At 49.6% G+C, this 21,944-nt stretch overlaps 1 protein-coding gene across 2 annotated transcripts in view; it reads left to right on the top strand.

Moving 5' to 3' along the window:
• Window positions 1-21,944, top strand: part of stxbp5a (syntaxin binding protein 5a (tomosyn)) — a 64,560-nt gene that overhangs the window by 5,397 nt on the left and 37,219 nt on the right. For both annotated transcript variants that reach the window (XM_018730367.2, XM_018730368.2), the window contains exons 3-5: window positions 13,792-13,873; window positions 15,211-15,311; window positions 19,332-19,466. In XM_018730367.2, coding sequence (XP_018585883.1) covers window positions 13,792-13,873; window positions 15,211-15,311; window positions 19,332-19,466 — 318 coding nt within the window. The remainder of the gene's footprint in view (window positions 1-13,791; window positions 13,874-15,210; window positions 15,312-19,331; window positions 19,467-21,944) is intronic.

Below are 21,944 nucleotides of genomic sequence, written 5' to 3'. Positions count from 1 at the left end.
CCGGGTGCCGGAGAGACCTTTGCTGTAAATGGAGGGACGGCCGGCGACGCAGCCGGGGCCGCGGGCCTCCGGGGAGACCCCTGATGCTGGCGCTGATGAGACCGCGGCACAATAACAGCTGTCGACCATCAGGTGTGGTGCTACACGTGGTGGACAGTGAGGATTTTTACATGTAAACGTGTAAAAGATGGTAAAGACGGCTCGCTAATTCCTCTTCAGCGAGTTCTTTGCTCCAGGGATTTATCCTGAGTGGAGGCCGTTACTGAGGGTTTCCTTGTGTCTGGTTAATACCCGTGTAACTTAAGGAGGAGCAAAACCCGGGAGAAATGTCAGTCTGCCCAAAGATGGGGCAGCAGGTGGCAAAGTGGTTAAGGCACTGAGCTGGGATTATAGTGGCCTAATTTTTAAAAAATATTAAGTGATGTAAGACTTCTTAAAGTTTTTACATATGTTAAGTTTTTACCTGGGGCAGCAGGTGGCGTAGCAGTTAAAGCCTCCCACCTTTGGTCTTGCAGGATCCAGGTTTAAATCCCAGCTCCTTCTCTAGTACCCTTCGTCAAAGTACTTACCCTCGACTGATGTAGTAAAAATTACCCAGCTGTATAAATGGGCAAATCAGTGTAAGTATCTTAACACAGTAAGTTGCTTAGCAGAAAAGTGTCAAATAAATAAATGTAAGTATTTTGCCGTGAGACTCATCCGTCCATTAAGGAGGTCATGTGGAGGTTCTGATGCCCCCGAAGGACACTGCAGACAGGAGGAAGGAAGGAAGTAAGAGAGGGACAAGATTGGCCTGTGTTGTACAAATAAACCAAAATGAAATGCAAATTTCACAGCTTCAGTGAAATAGGATAATCAACACTGTAGCTTTGTGTATTAAATACTGTACTTTATATTTGTGTTTCTATGTATGATTCTGTTACATATGTATTTGTGACATACCTTACATGTATTGTGGTTCAGGCTCCTGTCGGTTTGTTTTACGAGCCAAGCAACGGCAGTGAAAAGTAACAAACTTATGTGAAGGTCATATTTTAAAAATATAATTTTCGGGGAAATATTTTAAGTTGAGAAACACATGTTCTGTTGAATATTAACACATTTTATCATAATGTATTCAAATCGAGCAATAGAAATTGTGCTTCCGTCCCAGCGGTGCATTCACCTGCCGAGAGCCACGTGTCATCCCTTCTGCCGGCATGTTCCGTGCACTTGGATCATGTCTTTAGATTTGGGTCAGATATAAAGATACCGTGTTTTTATCTCTGTGTACTGCATGGAGGGTTAAAAATATTACTTGAGACGATGCGATTGAGCAGCCAGTCCTGCTTCGTCTCGTCCGTCAGCGGTGCGAGTTGGACCCGTGATGCCGCCAAACAGGAGAACTCCTCGTGTTTTGTTTTTTTTTCCCCAGGGCTTTGGGTTCGAGGTGCCGTTTGTTCCCGGTTCGAGAACCTCGGTAAACACAAACAGGAGGGAATGAACAAACAGTGATGCATTTTGACGGGTTATAAGCTGAGCGCTTTGGAGGAGCGCGCTCTGCGGTACACTCCCAGCCCCGGGACATGGTTTGTGGTTACGCAATGGGGAGGTCGTCAGAACGGCATCGGCGTCATCCGTGTGCGGGGTGGGGAGGGCAGTGCACGTTCCCTGTCCCCCTCCCCCTCCACAACCCTGATACCCTGTAGGCTTTAGCCTTTATTTGCTGTGCTGCACAGCCCTGCGCTGTGAGGGTTACTGAGGTTGAACCAGGCCAAGCGGAACCACCTTCAGCCAGGCCTCGTAGTGCGTTCGTATCTAGTTGTGCTTAATGTGCGGTTGCCCTGTAGAAGCCTTGCCGGGGTCTCCGAGTCACGTAGGAGTTGCTCCGTTGGACCGTGATCTCATACATCCTCGGTCGCGATCGGGGCAACGCCCACTGAAACGGTCTGCCGCTGCTCCACCACCCCCACCTGTTTGCTCACCTCCACCGTTGGTGTTGATCTGCGGCGTGGTGGAAAAGAGGTGCCACCTTCCTGACATTCCTGCTGAAGGCCGCACCCGATTCACGGTTTTCCTGAGAAGAGCTCACAGAAACGTTAGAGGGACATTCTGTTACTTCACCGTGCTGTAGTGCTTCCTGTGCCCGAGTCCTGGCTCAGGATAGCAGGACAGAGCTGAATGTTTGTTACAGGAGAGTAAATCCTCTGGGTGATGGGCAGACAGCGCCCACACGTCGGCACAGATGTGCATCATGGATGAAGCTGCAAACCTCGATCACAGACTTCCTGTAATTCCCAGGGTTCGAACCCCCATCCTACAGGTTCTTTTTTCAGAAGCCGTTCTAGAAAGGCTTTCAGAGCTCACCTGTGTAACACCTGGAACCCATCTTGCCCCCACCTACTCAGGCTGCCAATCACCGGTGCTTTATCCAGTGCCATCGATCGGCTCTGCTGCCGGTGAACTTGATGGACATCTCCGGAACTTAACCAGACAGCAGCCCGGCGAGGTGTGTGAAAGCTGCCGATCGCTGCCGTGTCTTCTCGCGGCCCCGTGTTAATCTGCACGTCCTCACAGCTGGATTACCGCGTTACGGCTGGGTTCATGGAAAGGCTGCTGCTCTGTAGCCACTGGGATTATACAGGGACAGCCTGCCTCGGTACGTCGCTTAAAATTATGTATTTTATACATTTTTTTAGCATTTTTTGAAGTCAAGCTTTCAGGCATCGTTGTACTAGACTGCCATATAGTCTTGTTTGTGGCACAATAAATACCGTGAGCTTTCTGCAATGTTTCGTGTCTTTTGCACCATTGTTTCTTTTTGCATGTTAAGCAGCGGCTGTCAACTGAGCCAAGTGAGGAGGCGTAGAAGACGTCACAGCGTCGCCTTCATAGTGCAGCCTCCGCAACATTGCCTCCGTCCTGTGGAGGTGAAAATGGAGACGAGGGCAGCCGGAACTGCCGGACTGCCTTTCCACCCTGTGGGCAGTTGGGCCAATTTACTCCATTGTTTACAGGGCAGAAGTAGGCAGTTTGCAGTTAGGAGGTGCTGCCAGTGAGCGCATGATGTCCAGTTCATGTGAATCTTTACCAAACGGATCTGTGCATTGTATATCTAGCCTGTGCAGATCTCAGCTGCACAAGTCTCAGCTTTGGGGATCTCAGCTCTGCAAATCGAGGCTGTGCAAATCTGTGCTCTGTGGATCTTAGCTATGCAGACCTCAGATATATGGATATCTGCATGGTTCTCAGGTTTTTGGTTTTGCCTCTGCACATCCAGGCTGTATGGGTATATGTTCTGTGGCTCTTGATTCTGTGCAGATCTATGCTGTCAGGATGTCAGCTCCATGGATCTTGGCTGCCTGGATCTTGGTCCCATATATTATGCCTGTGCAAATCTAGGCTGTATGGGTCTATGCTTTGTGGATCCCAGCTGTGCATATCTATGTTCTAAGAATTTCAGCTCTTTGGATCTTGGTCCTATGGATTATGCCTGTGCAGATCTAGGCTGTATGTGTTCATGCTCCGTGGCTCTTGATTCTGTGCAGATCTTTGCTCTGTGGATCTCGGCTGCATACTGGAAGACCCTGTGCAGTAGGTACATTCATGTGATAGAGGATGAGGCCACTGTTTTCACCACAATCTAACGGGCCATGTTGACATTGGTGTTGACACAGGACGGCGTGTGGGTGGCAAGTGACACGACAACGCTGAGCGGAAGCTTGGCTGAGATGTCAGATGACGAGAGGCTGAGAGCACCAGAGCGGAGTCTCGTATCCCAGGCCCTCTTGCTCCAGCCGGTCCTGCTCTCCATCATCCACAAAATCTCGTCTCGTCTAAATACAACAATATGAACAGCTGACTCCCGGAGCAGATTCCTCGGTGCCGTGCGGATTGCGACCGTGGGGCCTGTAAGCTCAGCCTCCCTTTCCCGGAAGAGTGTAGGGCAAGCTGTCGTCACAGACAACGGCCTCTGAGTGTCAAGCAACCCTACAGTCGTGTAGCTGACCACTCTGTCAATCAGCTGAACAGAAAGCTCGAATAGAGTGAATCATTCCAGTCTATGGTTGCAGTTGAGCCGTACTTATTAGCTCCTGGTCAGCAGTTCCCTCCGTTTTTAACAACATCCATGTGCATCGGTTGGGGTCATGTCAGGATAGGAAACCCGGAGCAGTGAAAAGTATAACTTCTAGGTGATTACTTTGCTTTTGAACTGCAGTTCTGCACAGGACATGGGTTTTGGTTGCGAAATGTCCGTTTGCGAAAGTGCAGGCTGTGTGTGACCGCAGTTCAAGCTCTTTTGTCTGTTTATCGCCTCTGAGGGTGACGCTTAGCTGCCCGCTCACAAGTCGATAGCCAATAGACATGGGGAAGCTACAGATGAACATCTTCGACCTTCCTGGAATCGTCGTCTTGCACGGTCCGGGGCAGTCAGAGTTGTGGTGAACAAAAGCATTGATGGGGTTCTCCTATCACCCATCTTGCTTCAGTGAGCCTGTGTGTTCTTTGTTTCACCATTGTATTGCACTAATTTCCTCAGAATAGTGAAATATAATGTTGTTTACATTATCGTGGTTGTGTGACCTTAGCTGAGGGGCTGTGGGGCATCACTCTGGGAACCGCTGGCCCTGGATGAGTCCGAGCAATGCGTGCTCCATGTGGATTCATTCTGCACCTGCTGAGACCTTTGACCCTTGGCAGCAAAAACCTACAGGCCGACAGCAGCCACAATGTCCTCCAGCAGGCGGAAACACACATTGAGTGTATCGCCAAGAAAGCCAGCGTGACCCACGGACAATGAAAAGTCTGAGCAGTGTTAGTTCTCATCCGCAGTCTTCATGTGAGCTCTGCATAAACAGTGCTGTGGCCATTTTTACATTTGCATTTATTAATTTAGCTGACGCTGTTACCCAAAATGCAATACTATGATTATTTAGTAGTACTAGTAGTACCTAACATCTTTGTCCAAGGTAATTTACAGTGCTGGATACACCGCACTAAACTCCCTACAATCATTCACATATCTGTGCTGCGGAGCAGTGTAACGTGTGCGTGCGCGCGCGCGCACACACACACACACACACACACACACACACACACTACGGACAATTTAGAGTCACCATTCCCCCTGAAACACTTGTCTTTGGACTGTGAGACGAAATCACAGCACTCACAACCCTGCCACTGCACTCCATGCTAATAATAGTAGCGAAATAAGCAGGCCTGCCTCTGAGCAACATGCAAACAGCAGTATTGAACAAGTAGCAATATTACTAAAATTCATGCTAACCGTAATATCGAACAACTGGCAGTACTGCTGAGCAACATGCTAACAGTAATACTGAATAAGTAGCAATATCGCTAGAATGTATGCTAACAGTAACATTGAACAACTTGCAACATTTCTGAGCAACATGCTAACAGCAGTATTGAACAAGTAGCAATATTGCTAAAATGCATGCTAACTGTAATATTGAACAACTTGCAACATTTCTGAGCTAAATGCTAACAATAGTATTGAACAAGTAGCAATATTTCTAAAATGTATGCGAACTAATATTGAACAACTAGCAGTATTGCTGAGCAACATGCTAACAGCAGTATTGAACAAGTAGCAGTACTGCTAAAAATGCATGCTAACAGTAATATTGAAGAGCTAGCAGTATTGCTGAGCAGCCCTGCCCCTGTGCTACATGCTAAAAATAGTTGCGAACAACAGACTGTAAAGCTGAGCTGCATGCTTTACTGCTTGCCAACAACGGTATTAAACAGCTAGCGTTGCTGCTAAGTTGTATGCGAAAAGTAGTATTGAAGCAACAAGGTCTGCTTCTAGGTTGAATGCTAAATTTGTCAGAGTTTTATGCTAACTGTAGTATTGAAGTGGCATTACTGTTGAGCTCCATGCTAACAGCCAGCCCTGTTGCTGCTGGGCTGCACGGTAAAAACGGTTGTGAACAACTGACTTAAAGTCGAGGTGTATAGAAACAAGCGGCTCTCGCACTTTACTGCCTGCTAACAGTAACACTGAACAACTAGCAATGCTGCTGAGTTGCATGGTAACATCTGTGCAAGTGGATAAAACTGTAAGCCATGCTGGGCAGCTGAATGTTGTCCCCATTCAATGTTGATGAGTCAAAGTCATTTCTTGGAGTCTACAAAAATAGAGTCCCCCCAGAATGTTCTGTCTCCCACTTGTGTCCTTAGTGTTGAAAAGCCTGCATCCGTTGTTGTTGGGATTGTTGTTGTTGAGTTTGTCTGTCTCGTTGGTGGTTGACTTTTCCCTTCCGCTTTCCCAAGCACCACTTGTTTCTAGAGAATCTGATCTTCTCATGATTTTTCCAAAGTATGATATCCTCTGTCTCATCAGTTGTACTTCCAGTGAGAGTTCTGGCCTGTCTGGATCCACTAATCATCTCTTTTCCTGGCTGTCCATAGTGTCCTTATAATTCTCTGCCAGCACCACAGTTCATATGAGTCTATACTTGTTCTATCTTGTTTTTTTGAAATGCAGCATTAACATCCATTCAGTGCTATACAAAATACCAAAAAATTGTAATCTCCATTCACATGGATATGTCAGTAAATTTGAAGACCTTTTCCAGATCTTTTGCTGCTGCTGAGCCAGTTACTGGTCTTCTAGCAACTGAAGTCTTTGGCAGCTGGTCTTCAAGTAATGCAATAAAATGGAAATCAAAATGTCATTTTCTGTAGTTGCCGTGTGCTTAGGTGTGTAGGGGGGTGTGTCTAGTGGATTAAACCAAATGGTACAATATTGTTGCCCAACACATGGGTTGAGAAATCAGCTGGCCTCAGTGACCGACACGCTCATGACTGATCGTGTGGGCATCTGTTGGGCTGCGGTCGCCTGGGACTCGGGTGTTGGAGTTGTTGTCATGCGAGCAGAAGGTCGCTGGTGGGGGCCCAGGCACTGTGGCGTCTGTGTGACAACACTACTCTTGCAAACTTATCCAAAGCCCAGGACTGCAGAGGCTCAGATGCCTCTTACATGATAAGGCCATGACTATACAATCAGGGTTAGATTAAAAACTAGACTGCACATGATAGACTGCACATGGAGGATCCATCTTTGAGTCCATCTGCATTTCTAGTGATTATGATGGTGTGTGATTCTGCCATGCCAGCTGCAACGTTCTGGTGCTTTGGTAAAATCCCAGCTGGTCCCTTGCCAAAACAAAACTCTGACTGTGGTATCCGAGACAATTTTTTAACCAAGTGTCCTCGACTCTTGGTGCTTGTTACTGCAGCAAGGCTTGCGCTGTCGCAGTACATCAAATCCTGTGCCAGGAGATAATTTTACTTCCCAGGATTGCTCTGAATAATGACACAGACTGGTTGAAACTAGAATGGAAATGATCACCCATGAAACGTTGTCTGTGCCTCGGAATTGTACGTTGAGTTCGGTTACCTCCAGTGTTGCCGTTCGGAAGCAATGCCGGGGTTAGCTGCAGTTAGATAAAACACCTGTAACTGTTACTCTAGGGACTGAGGTAGGTCTTGAGTCTGCAATGTATCTTGCACCTGCCAAGTTGGAGATCAACAATGGAGGGACATTGGGACATGAGCAGAAGTGTGTAAAGAAAGACACCAGCTGAGCTGGACTCATAGCAGAGGAGCACGCTCCGTGCCTTCGAGACCTATGTATCTGTGGGCTGCGTTGTGAGCTAGGTGTAAATCCTGGAGATTGCAATTGCTGTGCCACCCACTGCCTGCGGAGGGAGTCATATTTACAAAGGGGTCCTTCCAAAGGTTCAGTTCAGCCTATCACATAAACAAAGCTGCCTCTCAACAGCCTGAAACATGGTGCCTTCCACTCAAAGGATGCACCATTGTCAGAACAAAAAACAAAAACTCCTCTTTACAGTTTCACCCCACAAAACTTGCTTATCAGCAGTCAGTCCTCGCCTTGGTTGAGTCAAGTGTTTGGAGGCGATCCGATTCGGATAGAAAGCCATAAAGGGCTTTGCTAAGCATCTGTTTCAGATTCTAGATTCAGATCATTGACTCGCAACCCTAATCACTCGGTCGAGTTTTCGCTTTCTGTGCTGTTATCATGTCAGTCTTTGCGTCTTTCTCTGTGCCGTAGAGTTGAGAAGGTCTTTGTAACTGCATGGAGTCCTTAGAATTATGTTTCCTCTCAGACCCTTTTCTGATTCTCGATGAGCCTTCTGGGGAAACACCCGAAGAGTGATTCCAAAAGAGGCTGATTCAGCACCACGTCGATGTCCTTCCTTCGATAAGCGCATTGCAGTCTGTGAAGTGAATCTTTCCAACAAACATGGACACAGTTAGGGGAGCAAGTTTGCTTTCCCTGCTTCTGTTGTAGGTGAGATACATAAATTCTGCTATACCAACACAGCCACCTTCCAGTGCTGCCGAATTCTGTGTTCTGATTGCCTCTGTGCTCCAGTCACGATAAGGCTTGTGTTGTCTCCAGATCAGTGGTGCATCCTGTTCTTACACACCAGGGCTTCTTCTGTGGACGTTCAGATCCCTTTGGGAACTGTGACCTTCATTTCTCCTGCCTTCAGACCTTATTGTTAATAGACTTCATCTGCTACAGACTTCTGGCTGGGCTGAACCAGCCTTCCAGGGTTTTACTCGCACTGCTGGGATAAGCTTTGTCTGGCCCTAAGGGCAGTTGGGAGGTGGTTCTCGGCTCATATCACAGTGGACTCCAGGCTGGGGAGTGAGAACCATCTTTGATGTGAGACCTGAGAGTCTGAACCTGCTGATCTGTTATCTGCACCACCCCACCGCAGCCCACCGCTTACCAGTTGGGCTTCCTCATTGAGTTGGGGGCCAGCTTGCATTATGGTGGCCTGAATGGCATTCTGGGTCATGGTCAAAGGGCAGTGTTCACTTCAGGGGTCAGTTTTGGATGTATGGCCATTTGGACTGTAAGCTAAAAGGGTCAATATACATTTTAGGGCCGGACTCCCCTAGACTGTGTGTGTGTGTGTGTGTGTGTGTGTGTGTGTGTGTGTGTGTGTATCGGGAAATGTGGGCAGGGTCATAAGAAGCCAAGCTGCCCTGGCAGCAGTTGTCTTGGTTACCCTAGCTGGCCCAGATGCTGCGGTTGCTCCGGGTGATATATTTATATTTATGTGAATGAGTAATGAACAAGCTGTATGTCATTCTGTATCTGTATCCATTTCTAAATTATTTAGCCTATTTGACTGCCCCTTTGCATGTATTAATAGGATGAATGTCTGTGTTACTGTATTGAAACCATGTGTTGGTCCGTGGGGTCACGAGTTGCTTTTCGATATGTCTTCCTGACATTTGCGTGATTTTTAATAGTTTCTTTTGACCACTTTGGTCGATGTAAAATATTAACGTAGCTAAATGCATGCGCTGCCTTTCCGTTTGCTTCATGCATCATTAACAGGTCAGGAGAGAAGAACGTCCCAATCGTTTGGTCTCACCGCTGCCCATCCATTTCTGTCTCTTCCCCGAGTGACACCCCAGTCTCCTTCGCCCCCAGACTGTTCTGTCTCACGTTCATCCTCGTTCACATTCTCTTTTTTAGTCTGCGCAAGAGCAGAATTGCTGTAGGAACCTTAAACACAACCAGTTTTTCAAGCAGGTTTTCTTGTTGTCTGGCACTACTCTTGCAGACTTGTAGGTGAAGGAACAATACATACACATGGATTTATATTATTCCAGCTATTCCTTGTGGAACCAACTGGTAGAGTTGAGTGTCAGTTTCTCTCTGTTTGTTTAGGCCTGAGTTTTATGCCTAGGCATTTGTTCCTTTCAGTCTGTGTGTTGGGTTCTCGAGAACTCTGGTACTTGTTGGATTGTGTGTCTGGGTCGTAAAGATCCTGTTTCGTACCCTTGGTACTTTAGGACTGTGTGTTGAGCTCTTGAGAGCTCTAGTACTTTTGAGACTGCATGTTGGGTTCATCAGGACCTTGTTTCGAACTTCTAGGACTATGTCAAGGGTCCTTAACGCCATGTTTGGTACTCCAATTGTGTGTTGGGTTCTTAAGTATTCAGCACTTTTGGGAGAGTGTTTCAAGTTTTAAAGATCCTGTTTGGTTCTATTGGCACTTTAGGACTGTGTGTTGAATTCTTCAACATCTCTGGTACTTTTGAGACTGCATGTTCCATTGTTGAATAGCCTGTTTGGTACTTTTGGTAAGTTGGGACTATGTGTCTGGTTCGTGAACGCTCTGCGTTTGGCTCCACACACCACCGAATGGACTTGACTAAGATATAGTTGAAGGGTATGTTGGTGTGGCCTTTCTGAGGAGTGGGTGCATCTCTGGAGGCAGACTCTTACATGTGGAGGTCTGATGCGGGCTGTGTGACCACAGGTAACAACTACCAGTATATCCCTAGGGCAATAAATTTTTTTTGAACTGGAGGCTTCATTCTTTTAATGCTGAGGTCAGGTATGTCATAAATGAGCATGCCACTCGTGTTGTTCATGCCACTGTCTTTGCAGGTTTTCTTTCTTATTTTCTTATCTGGCTTATTTTTCATCTGCACGCCTTTTGGGCAGACATTATGCTGATTTTTTTTTTTTTTTTTTTCCCTACTTCATTGGCGCCTATTCCTCCGATGGGGGGGAGTTTGCGTCCCCTAACAGGATGCTAAATGGCCCTGCTAAAATTAGCCGGCGGCTGGGTGTTATTAATGGCCGCTGGAGCTGGCGGACAGCTCTGCTGCCTCTCCGTGAAGTTGCACTTGCTTTAGAATCAAACTCCGACAGGTGCTCTACAAGGGGGAGCACTTTTTGGGAATATGAGCATATAGGGCCTGTTTAGAATAAATAGTTCCCATGAAGGCGGTCAGGAGGCAAAGGTGTGCCAGGGTCAGTTAGCATGTTTCTCTCTCAGATACTAGAAGGGTTGGTGGATGGATCTTCTCAGGACAGAGGCAGAGTTTGCGTGGGATCTGCAAGTTGTCGAATTGAAACAGCTATTGAGCACATAATGGAGTTAATTTTTCTTGGTTCTTGTTTAAGGCACCGCTGTAGTGGAATGAGCTCCCTCTGTCCCTCAGAGCTGCTGAACCCCTTTCAGCATTCATGAAGGGTCTCAGAATGCATCTCTTTCAGACTCACTTCTCTCCCGATCTCCTATCTGCTCCATCAACTTGCATCACACGCTAGGTCACACACACGCTTGGTTTCCGGAGAAATGACATTTCGTTCCGCTGTATACAAGCTACATAGAGGAATGACGATAAAAACAACTTGAACTTGAACTTGATCACACCATCTGTCACCACCACTTCTGTATTATCTGTCAGTTCTATATTCTGTATGTAACGTGCACCAGCAAAAACGCTATTGGACGCACTGGCTCCATCAACACTCAGGTGTGTGCATGAAAAGCTCGTCTTCAACTCTTCTCTCGTGAAAGACACTTTTGTTTGCTCTCACTTTTATATCACTTCAGTACCATGAATATGATGAGACCGCCTGATGAATGCACATTTGTCTGTTGCTAAACAAAACGTTTGGCAAGCCGTGTGGTGGCAGCCAGCAGAGTAGTGCTTGCAGCCACTTCCTTGCAATTGCAGAACCCAGGTTCGAATTCCTCTCCTAGATTAGTACTGATAATCAACATATCTACCCAACTGTGTAAATGGGTAACTCAGAGTAAGTGGCTCAGCATACAAACCAAGCAGTCTGGAGTTTCTTTGAACAAAGGTGTCAGACAAATAATGGCTATCATTATCAATAATTATTATCATTATGTGGCTTTGCTGTAACCCTTTCCACCCTCCTCTTGCTCTCCGAGGGCTGAGCTGGAAGGCTTGAACAGGCTCTTTTTCGGGGGGACTTCCTGGTGGCACGACGGCCCAGCGGGATGCTGTCGTTGCTGGTCCCGCAGGTACAAATGCAAACACGCTGGCAGCACAAACATCGCACTGGGGACATCATGTCAAACAGGACTTTTCCGCTCACGCTCTTTGCTCTAGATGCCTCTTGTCTCGTCATCCTTTCTAGTCCCTGACTGCCTTGGATTTATGCAGCCCCCACCTCCGCACTCTGCATCTGCAGGCGACGCGTACGGCCGGGCACGCTTTGACGTCAGCGCAGGACCGGCCTCAGAGCCGCCCCCCCCCCCCCCACCCGCTCTGAGGCATCTCTTCTCTCCTGTCTGCCTAAGACTGATGTGATGCGAAGTCTTCCAATCAGCGCTGCCGTCGCGCGGCAGCTGCCGGGGGGGCGGACCGTGCGCGCAGCCCGGAGGCACACAATCGGATGATGTGGTGGTGGGGGGGTTTCCATGGCGACGTGCGCCGAAGTGGCAGGGAGGCGAAACGAAACAAGTAGTCCTCAAAACGTAAATGACAGGGGAAGCCAGTGGGGGTGACACACACACACACACAGAGTCAAACACACGGATCCGATAATGACTCAGGTTACCTCGATATGGAAGCAGGTAAAAGGTGTGTGGCAGAAACACTGCGATGATTGTTGGAAACAGTCCAGTAATACATTTTCCAAGGGCTTCTGGGTATTTCCTGGGCCAGGTCCCCGCGAATCGTACTTTCTCACTTCGAACGGAGCTGGGACAACGAGTCCAGAGCGATCTAGGTGTTTGTCCGGAGATATGATCCACCTTTTCATTGTAATTGCTGCCCAGATGAACTTTTTCTTCTCTGCTGGACTGGATGAAGATAGGAAGGAGCCCGTCGCCCCCGCTGGCCCAACAGTGAGATTCCTGAGGGCGGAACGGTGGCGTCTGGCTGGGTGAGTGTGTATTTCAACCACGTCCGTATCCACTGGGGCTCCGTCTCCTCCAAAAGGGCCGCCTCATACATTACACACCTGAGCTGGTGTTTTCCCCGGTTCCTTGGTGTGTGAATATGGAAAGTGGACCTACGAACGTGTGTGGAGTCACGAAGGCCGTAACCGCAAAGGTTGCACCCAGGCTGGTTTCGGAAGCTCGACTCCCGAGATGGACTCCGGCCCAACAAGTAAACGCCGAGCTACTGATTCTTCTTGGTGTTCCAGCTGCAGGCTGTGACACCTGTGCTATTGAGCTCCTGCCGCACGAGAGTGTGTGGAGGTGCGTGGGTCTGTGTCGCTGCGCGCGCACACACACACACACTGGGGCCTGCAACTGGCTGAGAAACACTCAACCGGTGCTTCTTGGGACACAGTTTTCACCCTATTGTGATGGACAGTGCAGTGACCAGTCCGGTTATTTTTACCCCCCATGTGTTCTCTGAGCTTCTCTCACCAGGAGGGATCAGGCCTTCGTCCCGATTCCAGAGCGATTATAGGCCGACTATCATCCGTCGTTACGCCTTTCACTCTTTTCCCCAAGGTGACTTACAGCGAGAGCTTTGTACACTAAACTACTTACACTGATTTACCCTGTTGTACAGCTGGGTCATCTTTACTCTTTCGGTTCGGGGTAAACACCTTGATTAAGGGTGCTACAGCAGGAGGGGATTTGCACCGGGATCCTTGGTGGTTCCTTAGTCTGTATTTTGGTCCCTTTCCCAGTAAAGAGCTGTAAATACTGCGTAACAATAAAAACGAACAAATGTCCAGGTCCATCTCTGAGCCACAAATTATTTATTTTACAGCTATTTAATTCTCCACTTGAACTGCAGTGTTTTTCTAAGGGCAGCATCATGCTAAGAAGCTGTTACATTTTTAAAGCGAGAATAAGGAATGTTTTTAGCGAGGAGGTCGAAGAAAGGTGTTGCCTTTGGTCCTTTGGTGCCTTTGGTCTTCAGCATGTTGCACCAGGTGTGTTGGGCGGGGGGGCGGGGTCACAGCCAGGTGTTGACAGCATTCCTTGACGGGGAGAACTGAAGCTTCGGCCGTCCCGGGGTGGAATGCTACTGCCAGCATGACAGCGGGGCAGCAGTGATTCAGCTGCAGTTCCTCATCAATGAGGTGAGTTGCTTCTGGCCACGCCCACTGCACCAGGTAACTCCTCCCATACCTGTATCCACTGTGTTGGGTGTCCTCTACTATGGTCACACATGTAGTCTTTCCCACAGTCATACCCATATCCTTCAGTGGCTCTATACGGTATAACATACCACCTCTCAGCCACTCACATACTGTCTTTCACTGTGTCAAGTGGCTCCTTGCATGGCCACACCCACACACCCCTGGCCAATGCCATAGCCACACCCACATCATCCCTGGCCACCCCCATGATGTCTTTAAGGGTATCCGGTGGTAGATCCCATGGCCACACCCAAATACTCCTGGCCAATTCCCATAGCCACACCCACATCCATCCTGACCACTCCTACAAAGTCTTTCATGTATACATTGGTACCTCCTATGGCCACACCCACACCCTTGGCCAATGACACAGCCACACCCACATCAGTCCTGGCTACCCCTATGGCCCTTTCATGGTATCAAGTAGTACTTTCCATGGCCACACCCACACATCCCTGGCCATTCCAGTAGCTCCCCCCATACAACCCTGTCCACACCCACACCCACATCACCCCCGCCATGTTCTCTCCAGCAACCACATTCTCATCATCCACTGGCACCTCCCCCACCTGCAGCACATTCTGATTCCTCCCATGGCCACAGCCACACCACCATCTAGTCATACTCACAATCCTCCAGAGACCCATCCTGCACCTTCAATCATATTCTCCCTTTCTATAAACTAATGTGTGATGAGGCTCCTTATTCTCGTCATTGTGGTGTCAGATCACCTGCTGTTTGCTTCCATTATTGGCTGAGTGAAGAAGCATTTGGATTGAGGTCGATAGCGCGTGCGCGTGTGTGTCTTTGTGTGTGTGTGTATCTGTGTGTGTGTGTATGTGTGTGAGTTTAAATGAGTGACTCAACCACTGCACCGGGACCCCTGGTCGAAGGAGTGTGTCTCCCACCGCCTCGCTGCCTCTGACTCATTCCCTGGAGGAGCTCCCTCTCCCCCCTACCCCCCGCGTAGCGGAGATGGAGCAGCTACTTGCGGCCCTTCTGGATCGGCTTCGTCCTCCGCAGGAAGTCTCCAGCTTGACCCCAAGCAGCCTGTTTGCTGTTAGCCTCCAACGCACGCCCGCGCCTTCGGCTCAGAGATCATATCTGAGCTTAAGTAACGACGCGGTATCTCTCGCAGCGCTTTCACCACAAGGGCGGTCAGATCGGCAGCGAGGCCTTCAGGAGACCTGCTCCCTTCTCCCTGCTACACTGCTGCATGTTTTCAGTGTAGTGCGCCGCCCTGCAGGCTCATCGCTGATTGTTCTGTCCGCCCACAGGGGGCGCTGGTGAGCGCCCTGGCAGACGACAGCATTCACCTCTGGAACCTGAGGCAAAAGCGACCTGCGGTCCTTCATTCGCTCAAATTCAACAGGGAGAGGTGAGGAGCCGTCACTGGTGATCTGCATGACACGACCTTTGACCTCCGTAACATCATAAAACAGCGAGATGTCATTTCCTTCTCAAGTCCCAGAATTCACCTCGTTCCATGAATAAATATGCTGGAGTTCCGGACAACCTCATCCACCCCGTAACCCAACTCCGGAGCACTGACCCACCCGCTCGAACGCATCCGTCTGTCCGGCAGGTCCAGTGTCAGTGATCGATGAGCTGCAGACGACCGCTCTCAGTTCTCCTGACATCTGCCGATGTTCTTCTCTGCTCGGGTGGAACGGCTTTAAGGAGCTTATTTTATTACTCATATTTCAAACAGATTACAAGGCGGTTAATGAAATAATAAATTACAAAGAGGATTTTAGGTACATAGGTAACAGGACTGGTTCCTCTTGTGCTGATCTTGGTTTGGGGGTCCCGGTGGCTCCATCGTGGGTCGAGACCACCTGTCCGGGTCTCCTGGATGATGGCTGTCCCAAACCTAAAGTTCCCAACTCTATGAAGAGCATCTCTCGGCTTACAAACGCATTTCAGTCAGGAAGTCTGTCTGTAACTCGTTTTGTTCATAACTCCAAAGTCACTTCTACCACTCAGTCACAGTCCGTCGAATCTGTAATATTGTAATCTCTTTGTAACACTGAGCGTTTTCTATTTAACTGCTAGATTAAATTTAATAATATTTTACACACACACTGTCCGAAGCCGCTTGTCCCGAGCGAGGTCGCGACGAACCGGAGCCTAACCCGGCAACACAGGGCGCAGGGCTAGAGGGGGAGGGGACACACCCAGGACAGGATGCCAGTCTATCACAAGGCACCCCAAGCAGGACTCGAACCCCAGACCAACCTGGCCAAACCTGCTGCACCACCACACCCCCTTTGAATAAGAGTACACACACACACACACACTCACTCTCTCTCTCTCTCTATCAGAACCGCTTGTCCCATACGGGGTCACGGGGAACCGGAGCCTACCCGGTAACACAGGGCGTAAGGCTGGAGGGGGAGGGGACACACCCAGGACGGGACACCAGTCCGTCGCAAGGCACCCCAAGCGGGACTCGAACCCCAAACCCACTAGAGAGCAGGACCCGGTCCAACCCACTGCGCCACCGCACCCCCTGAATAAGAGTATTGTTTTGAAAATACATTCTCCAGAATAAAAGTGGTTGTTCTTTGGCAGAATAAAGCCCAAATTTTAAAAGATTCATCTCTCAGTACATAATATACACACATACACTTTCCGAATCGCTTGTCCCAAACGGGGTCGCAGGGAACCGGAGCCTACCCGGCAACACAGGGCGTAAGGCCGGAGGGGGCGGGGACACACCCAGGACAGGACGCCAGTCCGCCGCAAGGCACCCCAAGGGGGACTCGAACCCGAGACCCACTGGAGAGCAGGACCCGGTCCAACCCACTGTGGCACCGCGCCTTCCTTTTACATAATATACATTTACATTTATTTGTTTATCTGACGCTTTTCTCCACAGCAACTTACAATGTTAAGTTACCATTATTTACCCAGCGGGGTAAATTTACTGAAGCATTTCGAGGTGAGTGCCTTGGTCAAGTGCACTAGAGCTTGAGGTGGGATTCAAACCTATGTCCTTTGGGTCCAAAGTCGGCAGTTCTAACTGCACAACTGGCAGCTGCCCCATACATAACATGATCCATTATATTTTTCGAAAATGCAGAACTCCAGTTTCTTCCCATGTAGGAGGATATCTGGTGAAATGAAATTTCAGTATTTAATTGGTTTGCAGCCATAAAATTCTAAATAAAAAGATGTTTTTGAACAAAACATTTGATTTACATGCAAATAAGTATTTTTTATAAATATAATAAAATATGTACATACAGGTGGTCCCCGACTTACGATGGGGGTACATTCCGCGAAATCCATCGTAAGTCGGGGACCACCTGTAGGTACATATATTTTATGTACATATTTTATTATATTTATTTAAAAAAACCCATCGTAAGTCAAAAATGCACATAATACACCTAATACACACCTCTGCGTGATAGAATGGGAGATGTGGATCGCTGTTGTTGCCCAGCATCGCGGGAGAGTATCGCACCACATGTCACTTGTCTAGGAAAAAATCAAAATTTGAAGTACGGTTTCTGCTGAACGTCTATCGCCAGCTCACCATCGTAAAGTCGAAAAAAATCGTAAGTCGGACCACCGGAAATCGGCGACCACCTGTATATTCACAATATTACTGTCATGTTCAAATGATTTTTAAAAATCCTGTAACTGATGCATTCGAATGATCGGTCGGTTTCATGGCGGGACCCCCGTCCCCCATTGGCGGCGTCATGTAAGGATGGACTGTGGTCGATGTTCCAGTGGTTCCCTTGGAATCGGGAGGGGCCTGAACATGGGGTGCTGAGTGTGGTGTGTGAGGGGCCACCAGGTGGCACTGGGTCATGGCCCACATACACGTTTGTGGTGCGGTTCTGTCCTTTCCACCACAAATAGTAATTCTGTGAATGAATCTCGGGACACAAGTCCATCACCTTCTGTCTGAAAGTTTGTGCTCCTTGACCGCTGCGCCACCTTCTGTCTGTGGATAAGTTTGGTCCAGTAAACCGCGGTGGGCGAAGGCTGCTGGGAGACGTGTATCGTTACTCCGGAGGGATGGGCGCTCAAGGCTGGAGGTGCTCCCGGGGAGATGGGTATGAGATCACGTCCCGACGGAGCAGCTGTTTGCAGCGCACGATCGGCGCGTGATGTACGATGATTGGGCGATGGCACCCGGAGGCACCGTCACGCCGGGCGATTAATTAAAATGAGCGCGGACCCCTTGAACCTAGAGCTCAAAGCAGTAAGCAGTGATTCTGCTCATGTCCCAAGGGGCGGGGGATGGGGCGTCTGTGGAAACGCCGGTCCCCGGTAAACGTGGCGCGCTCCGTGTTTGTAAACTCGTTCCGGTCGGCCCCCCGCACACACCCCCCAGGATGGGGGCAATTTCACACCTCAGTGTTTCCCTCGGCCGTTCTTTATTAATCCCAGGATTAGAGGAGCGTCGCACTAATAAGTTGCTTTAAGCCTCTTAATTCCGCTGTTCGGTGTCTCTGGTTTGGCGGGAAGCTTCTGCGGTTGGATGTCGGCACACGGTTCGCGCCTCAGAGCCACCTCGTCTCGGGCAGCGCCGCACTGCCGTCCTCCATCTCTCCACGTTCCCAAAACCTTCCCTCTGTCCGTCCTCGCCGGCCTCTTGGTACAACCCTGTTGCCTTCCTCTTTACCTTGATTTTACCACCATCCCTACATGGTCTCCCCCCTACCTTCGCAGCCATCCTTTCCCTTCGTCCATCAGTATGCGCTTCTTACCGCTGGTCCCCGCGATGGACGGTTGCCGTGGTAACGAAGTGTCGCCAGCCGTAGGACTGTGCGTGATTCAAAAGACGGGAGATTGTGGGCCTTCGGCCGGTTATGTTGCTTTGTGGAGATTTTTGAACTTCCTCCCTAAAACTGGCCTCTGTCCAAAGTGTGTGTGTGTGTGTGTGTGTGTGTTTGAGAGAGAGAGAGAGAGAGAGAGAGAGAGAGAGAGAGAGCGAGAGAGAGAGAGACCAGGTGTGTGACTGTGTGCAGTCGCACCATTTTCACGTTTGTCTTCCGTTGAGTTTTACAGCAAAATGAACTTGCGCATATTTTATGATGAACGTTCGCCTGCTTTTCGTCTGCGGTCAGTCTGTAGGGTCCCAGTTATAAATACTTGTATATTAATAGGTTTCTGCGCCTCTCTGGGACACCAGGTAGCGCAGTGCTTAGGAGGACCCAGGTTGGAAACCCACCTCCAGCTTTAGTCCCTTGATCAAGGTTACTTACCCTGAATTAGTACAGTAAAAATGTCCCTGCAGTGTAAATGGGTGTAATAGTGTAAGTACTTTAACACTGCAAGTGTGTCTGTGTGTGTTTGCAGTGTGAACATGGCTGAGGTGCTCACCTCTTAACTGATTCTGTGTGTGTGTGCGTGTGTGTGTGTGTGGTCTCCACAGGATCACCTTCTGCCACCTGCCTTTCCAGAGCAAGTGGCTCTACATCGGCACGGAAAGGGGCAACATCCACATCGTCAACGTGGAGTCCTTCACGCTCTCAGGCTACGTCATCATGTGGAACAAAGCCATCGAACTGTGAGTGCGTCCTCCCGTGCGTCTTCTCGTCACTCTCACCTGTACGTCACGTGTACTTGGTCGTATTTGGCATGAGCTGCCCCCCCGACCCCCAGCCTACCACCCCACGCTTCCTGGATGAGTTCCTGAGCACGGTGACCCCCGACTTGGACGGACGGTTAACGATAGCGAGCGAGCGAGTGCGCATCTCATTACCGCGTGTCATTATTTGGGCAGCGTGGCGGCACAGCGGGTAGCACCGGTGCCTCCGCTCCCGGGCTGTGGCTTCAGACAAGGATCAGAATCCGGCTCAGTCCCCGTGGAGTTTGAATGTTTTCCACATGTCCGCGTGGGTTTCACTCCTGCAGCCTTAGACGAGACAGTTAGGTGTGTTCTGGGTTTTACGAGGGTTGCGTACATACATACAAACACACGCACACAGAACACGGAGATGAGACACATCACACTGACACTTTTCATCCATCTGGTGGAGGAGATCCCTGTGCAGGCAGGTTGTCCACCAATTCCCATCCCTCCCCCACCCCACCTACCCAGAAACCTCTCTTCCACAGTTTGCTGCATGTTAGTCCACTCTCTCTCGTGCGTGTGTGTGTGTGTGTGGTCCACTCTCTGTTTGAGACGTTTCCAGCAGGTGCCTGCTGTGCTCTGGGGTCTCTGAACCCCCCCAGGGCAACATGTCTGGACTGGACCGGGGGAGTGGTCAGCCAGGGCGGCTCCGCTCTCCTTCCTTCTCACCTCCCTCCCCTCTCCCTTTGCGTCAGTCTCAGCGCGGCGATCACCCGGGCGAGTGCCAGTTATGGGCGACAGCTCGGCAGGCAGCTCGCAGACTGACATTTCCTGCTCATAATCTCTCACTGCCTCACGCTGACAGCACCCATAAAAAGTACTCGCAACCCCTTCCCCCCCGTACTTCTTCATGCTTTACTGTTTTACAACATCGCAGCACTTCTGACACCGATCGACTAAACACTCTTCGAAGTGGAAACACAGTGGCAATTACAGATACAAATACAAATTACAATTACGAATATAACACTCAAAATGACCGAGTTCACAAGTATCCACCCCGGTCATTGTGACAGAGCTCACTTTTCCTACATGCCGCCTAGTAGGTGCAATGGAGGTCGCGTGTGTGTGCAGTCAAGGTCATTCGTGTAGCTTTAGGAGAAATGCGCTGGAGTCTGGAAGGTTCCACAGATGGTGTATCAGCTTCCTAACGAAAACATGAACATCTTGAAAATTACCAGTATCACAACCCCTAACCCTATCCATAGGCCGACCTCTAACCCTAACCCCAACCCTCAATCGCTAACCCCGACGAACCTGTGAAAGAGTCCTTAAAAAGTACACGTGTGGAAAGTATATGACCCTTTCCAGGGTGTCCCAGCGAGTACAAGACTGTACACCCTCGTTCAGGGACGTAGAAGGATTCTATTCTGCAATAGCGGAGCTTCTTTATGCCCCTCCCCCAATATGCACATCATATCCACCTGCAGCACCTGGGGGCCATCAGGGCAGTATAACCACCCCCCACCCCCCACCCCCAAAACACAGAGCACCTTGCCAGTACACCCATGCTATGACATGCGGTCCTTTCGCTGTAGGATTTGACTGGGACCGCTGGGATCTGCGTGGGGTCTGAGTGCTGACAGGCTCATCTCTCCGCAGAGCCCGCCCAAAGGGTTGCGATAGAAACCGGCAATACAGGAAAAGGGTGTACACACGCGTGCATGTTAGTGTGCTTTTCGCAAATGACCGTTTCCTCGAGGTCTTCATCGGCCGTGCGGTCGCGGTCGAGCCGTCGTGCTGTAGAAGCACCAGTGCGATCGCGCCGGATATCTGCTGATGTACCGTTAAAATGAGATATCCTCAGCATCAGCGCTCAACTGGAAACCACACTGGGGCCGTTTTAGGGTTGCGACTACCCAGGAAGTGACCCGGTCTCTTCAGTGGCCTCATCCTGGAGTTAACCCTTCGGAAGACCCAGACCTCCAGATGACAGAACCCGGACAGAACCAAGGACTGATGTCGCTCGTCCAGAGCAGCACATGCTTTCTGCTCTTCGCAGCCTCCCTTTATTGCTAATTATAAAATACCTGGAGACGCGTTATTGGTGTTTGTGCCGCTTCTTTGAAGCATCTCCTGTCACGTCGTGGAGAAAAGACTAAAAGGAGTCAAGATCGGCGTTGGGCTCTCGATGGCGGAATAATGGCACTCAAAAGGGTTTCGAGGAAGGACGCTAATTTTGGTTGTGATGAATAGCGCCGTGCTCTATTTTTGAAGGCGGATGGGGGGGTGGAGGTGGGGGTGGGCCTGGAAGGTTCTTCTCGTCCAAAGTTTTTGCGGGACGTGTACTAGGGTAAGATGGTCCCCGATCACTGGTAGGACTCTGGTGTCCTGGAAGCAGGCAGGCCTGGGGTGTGGTGGAGATGATGATGGAATTGCCCTTCATGTCACTATTGGATAGTAATAGCTGAG

The sequence above is a fragment of the Scleropages formosus genome, chromosome 1 (genome assembly GCF_900964775.1).
Source record: "Scleropages formosus chromosome 1, fSclFor1.1, whole genome shotgun sequence".
NCBI lineage: Eukaryota > Metazoa > Chordata > Actinopteri > Osteoglossiformes > Osteoglossidae > Scleropages > Scleropages formosus.
This window is presented reverse-complemented; position numbering and strand designations above follow the sequence as displayed.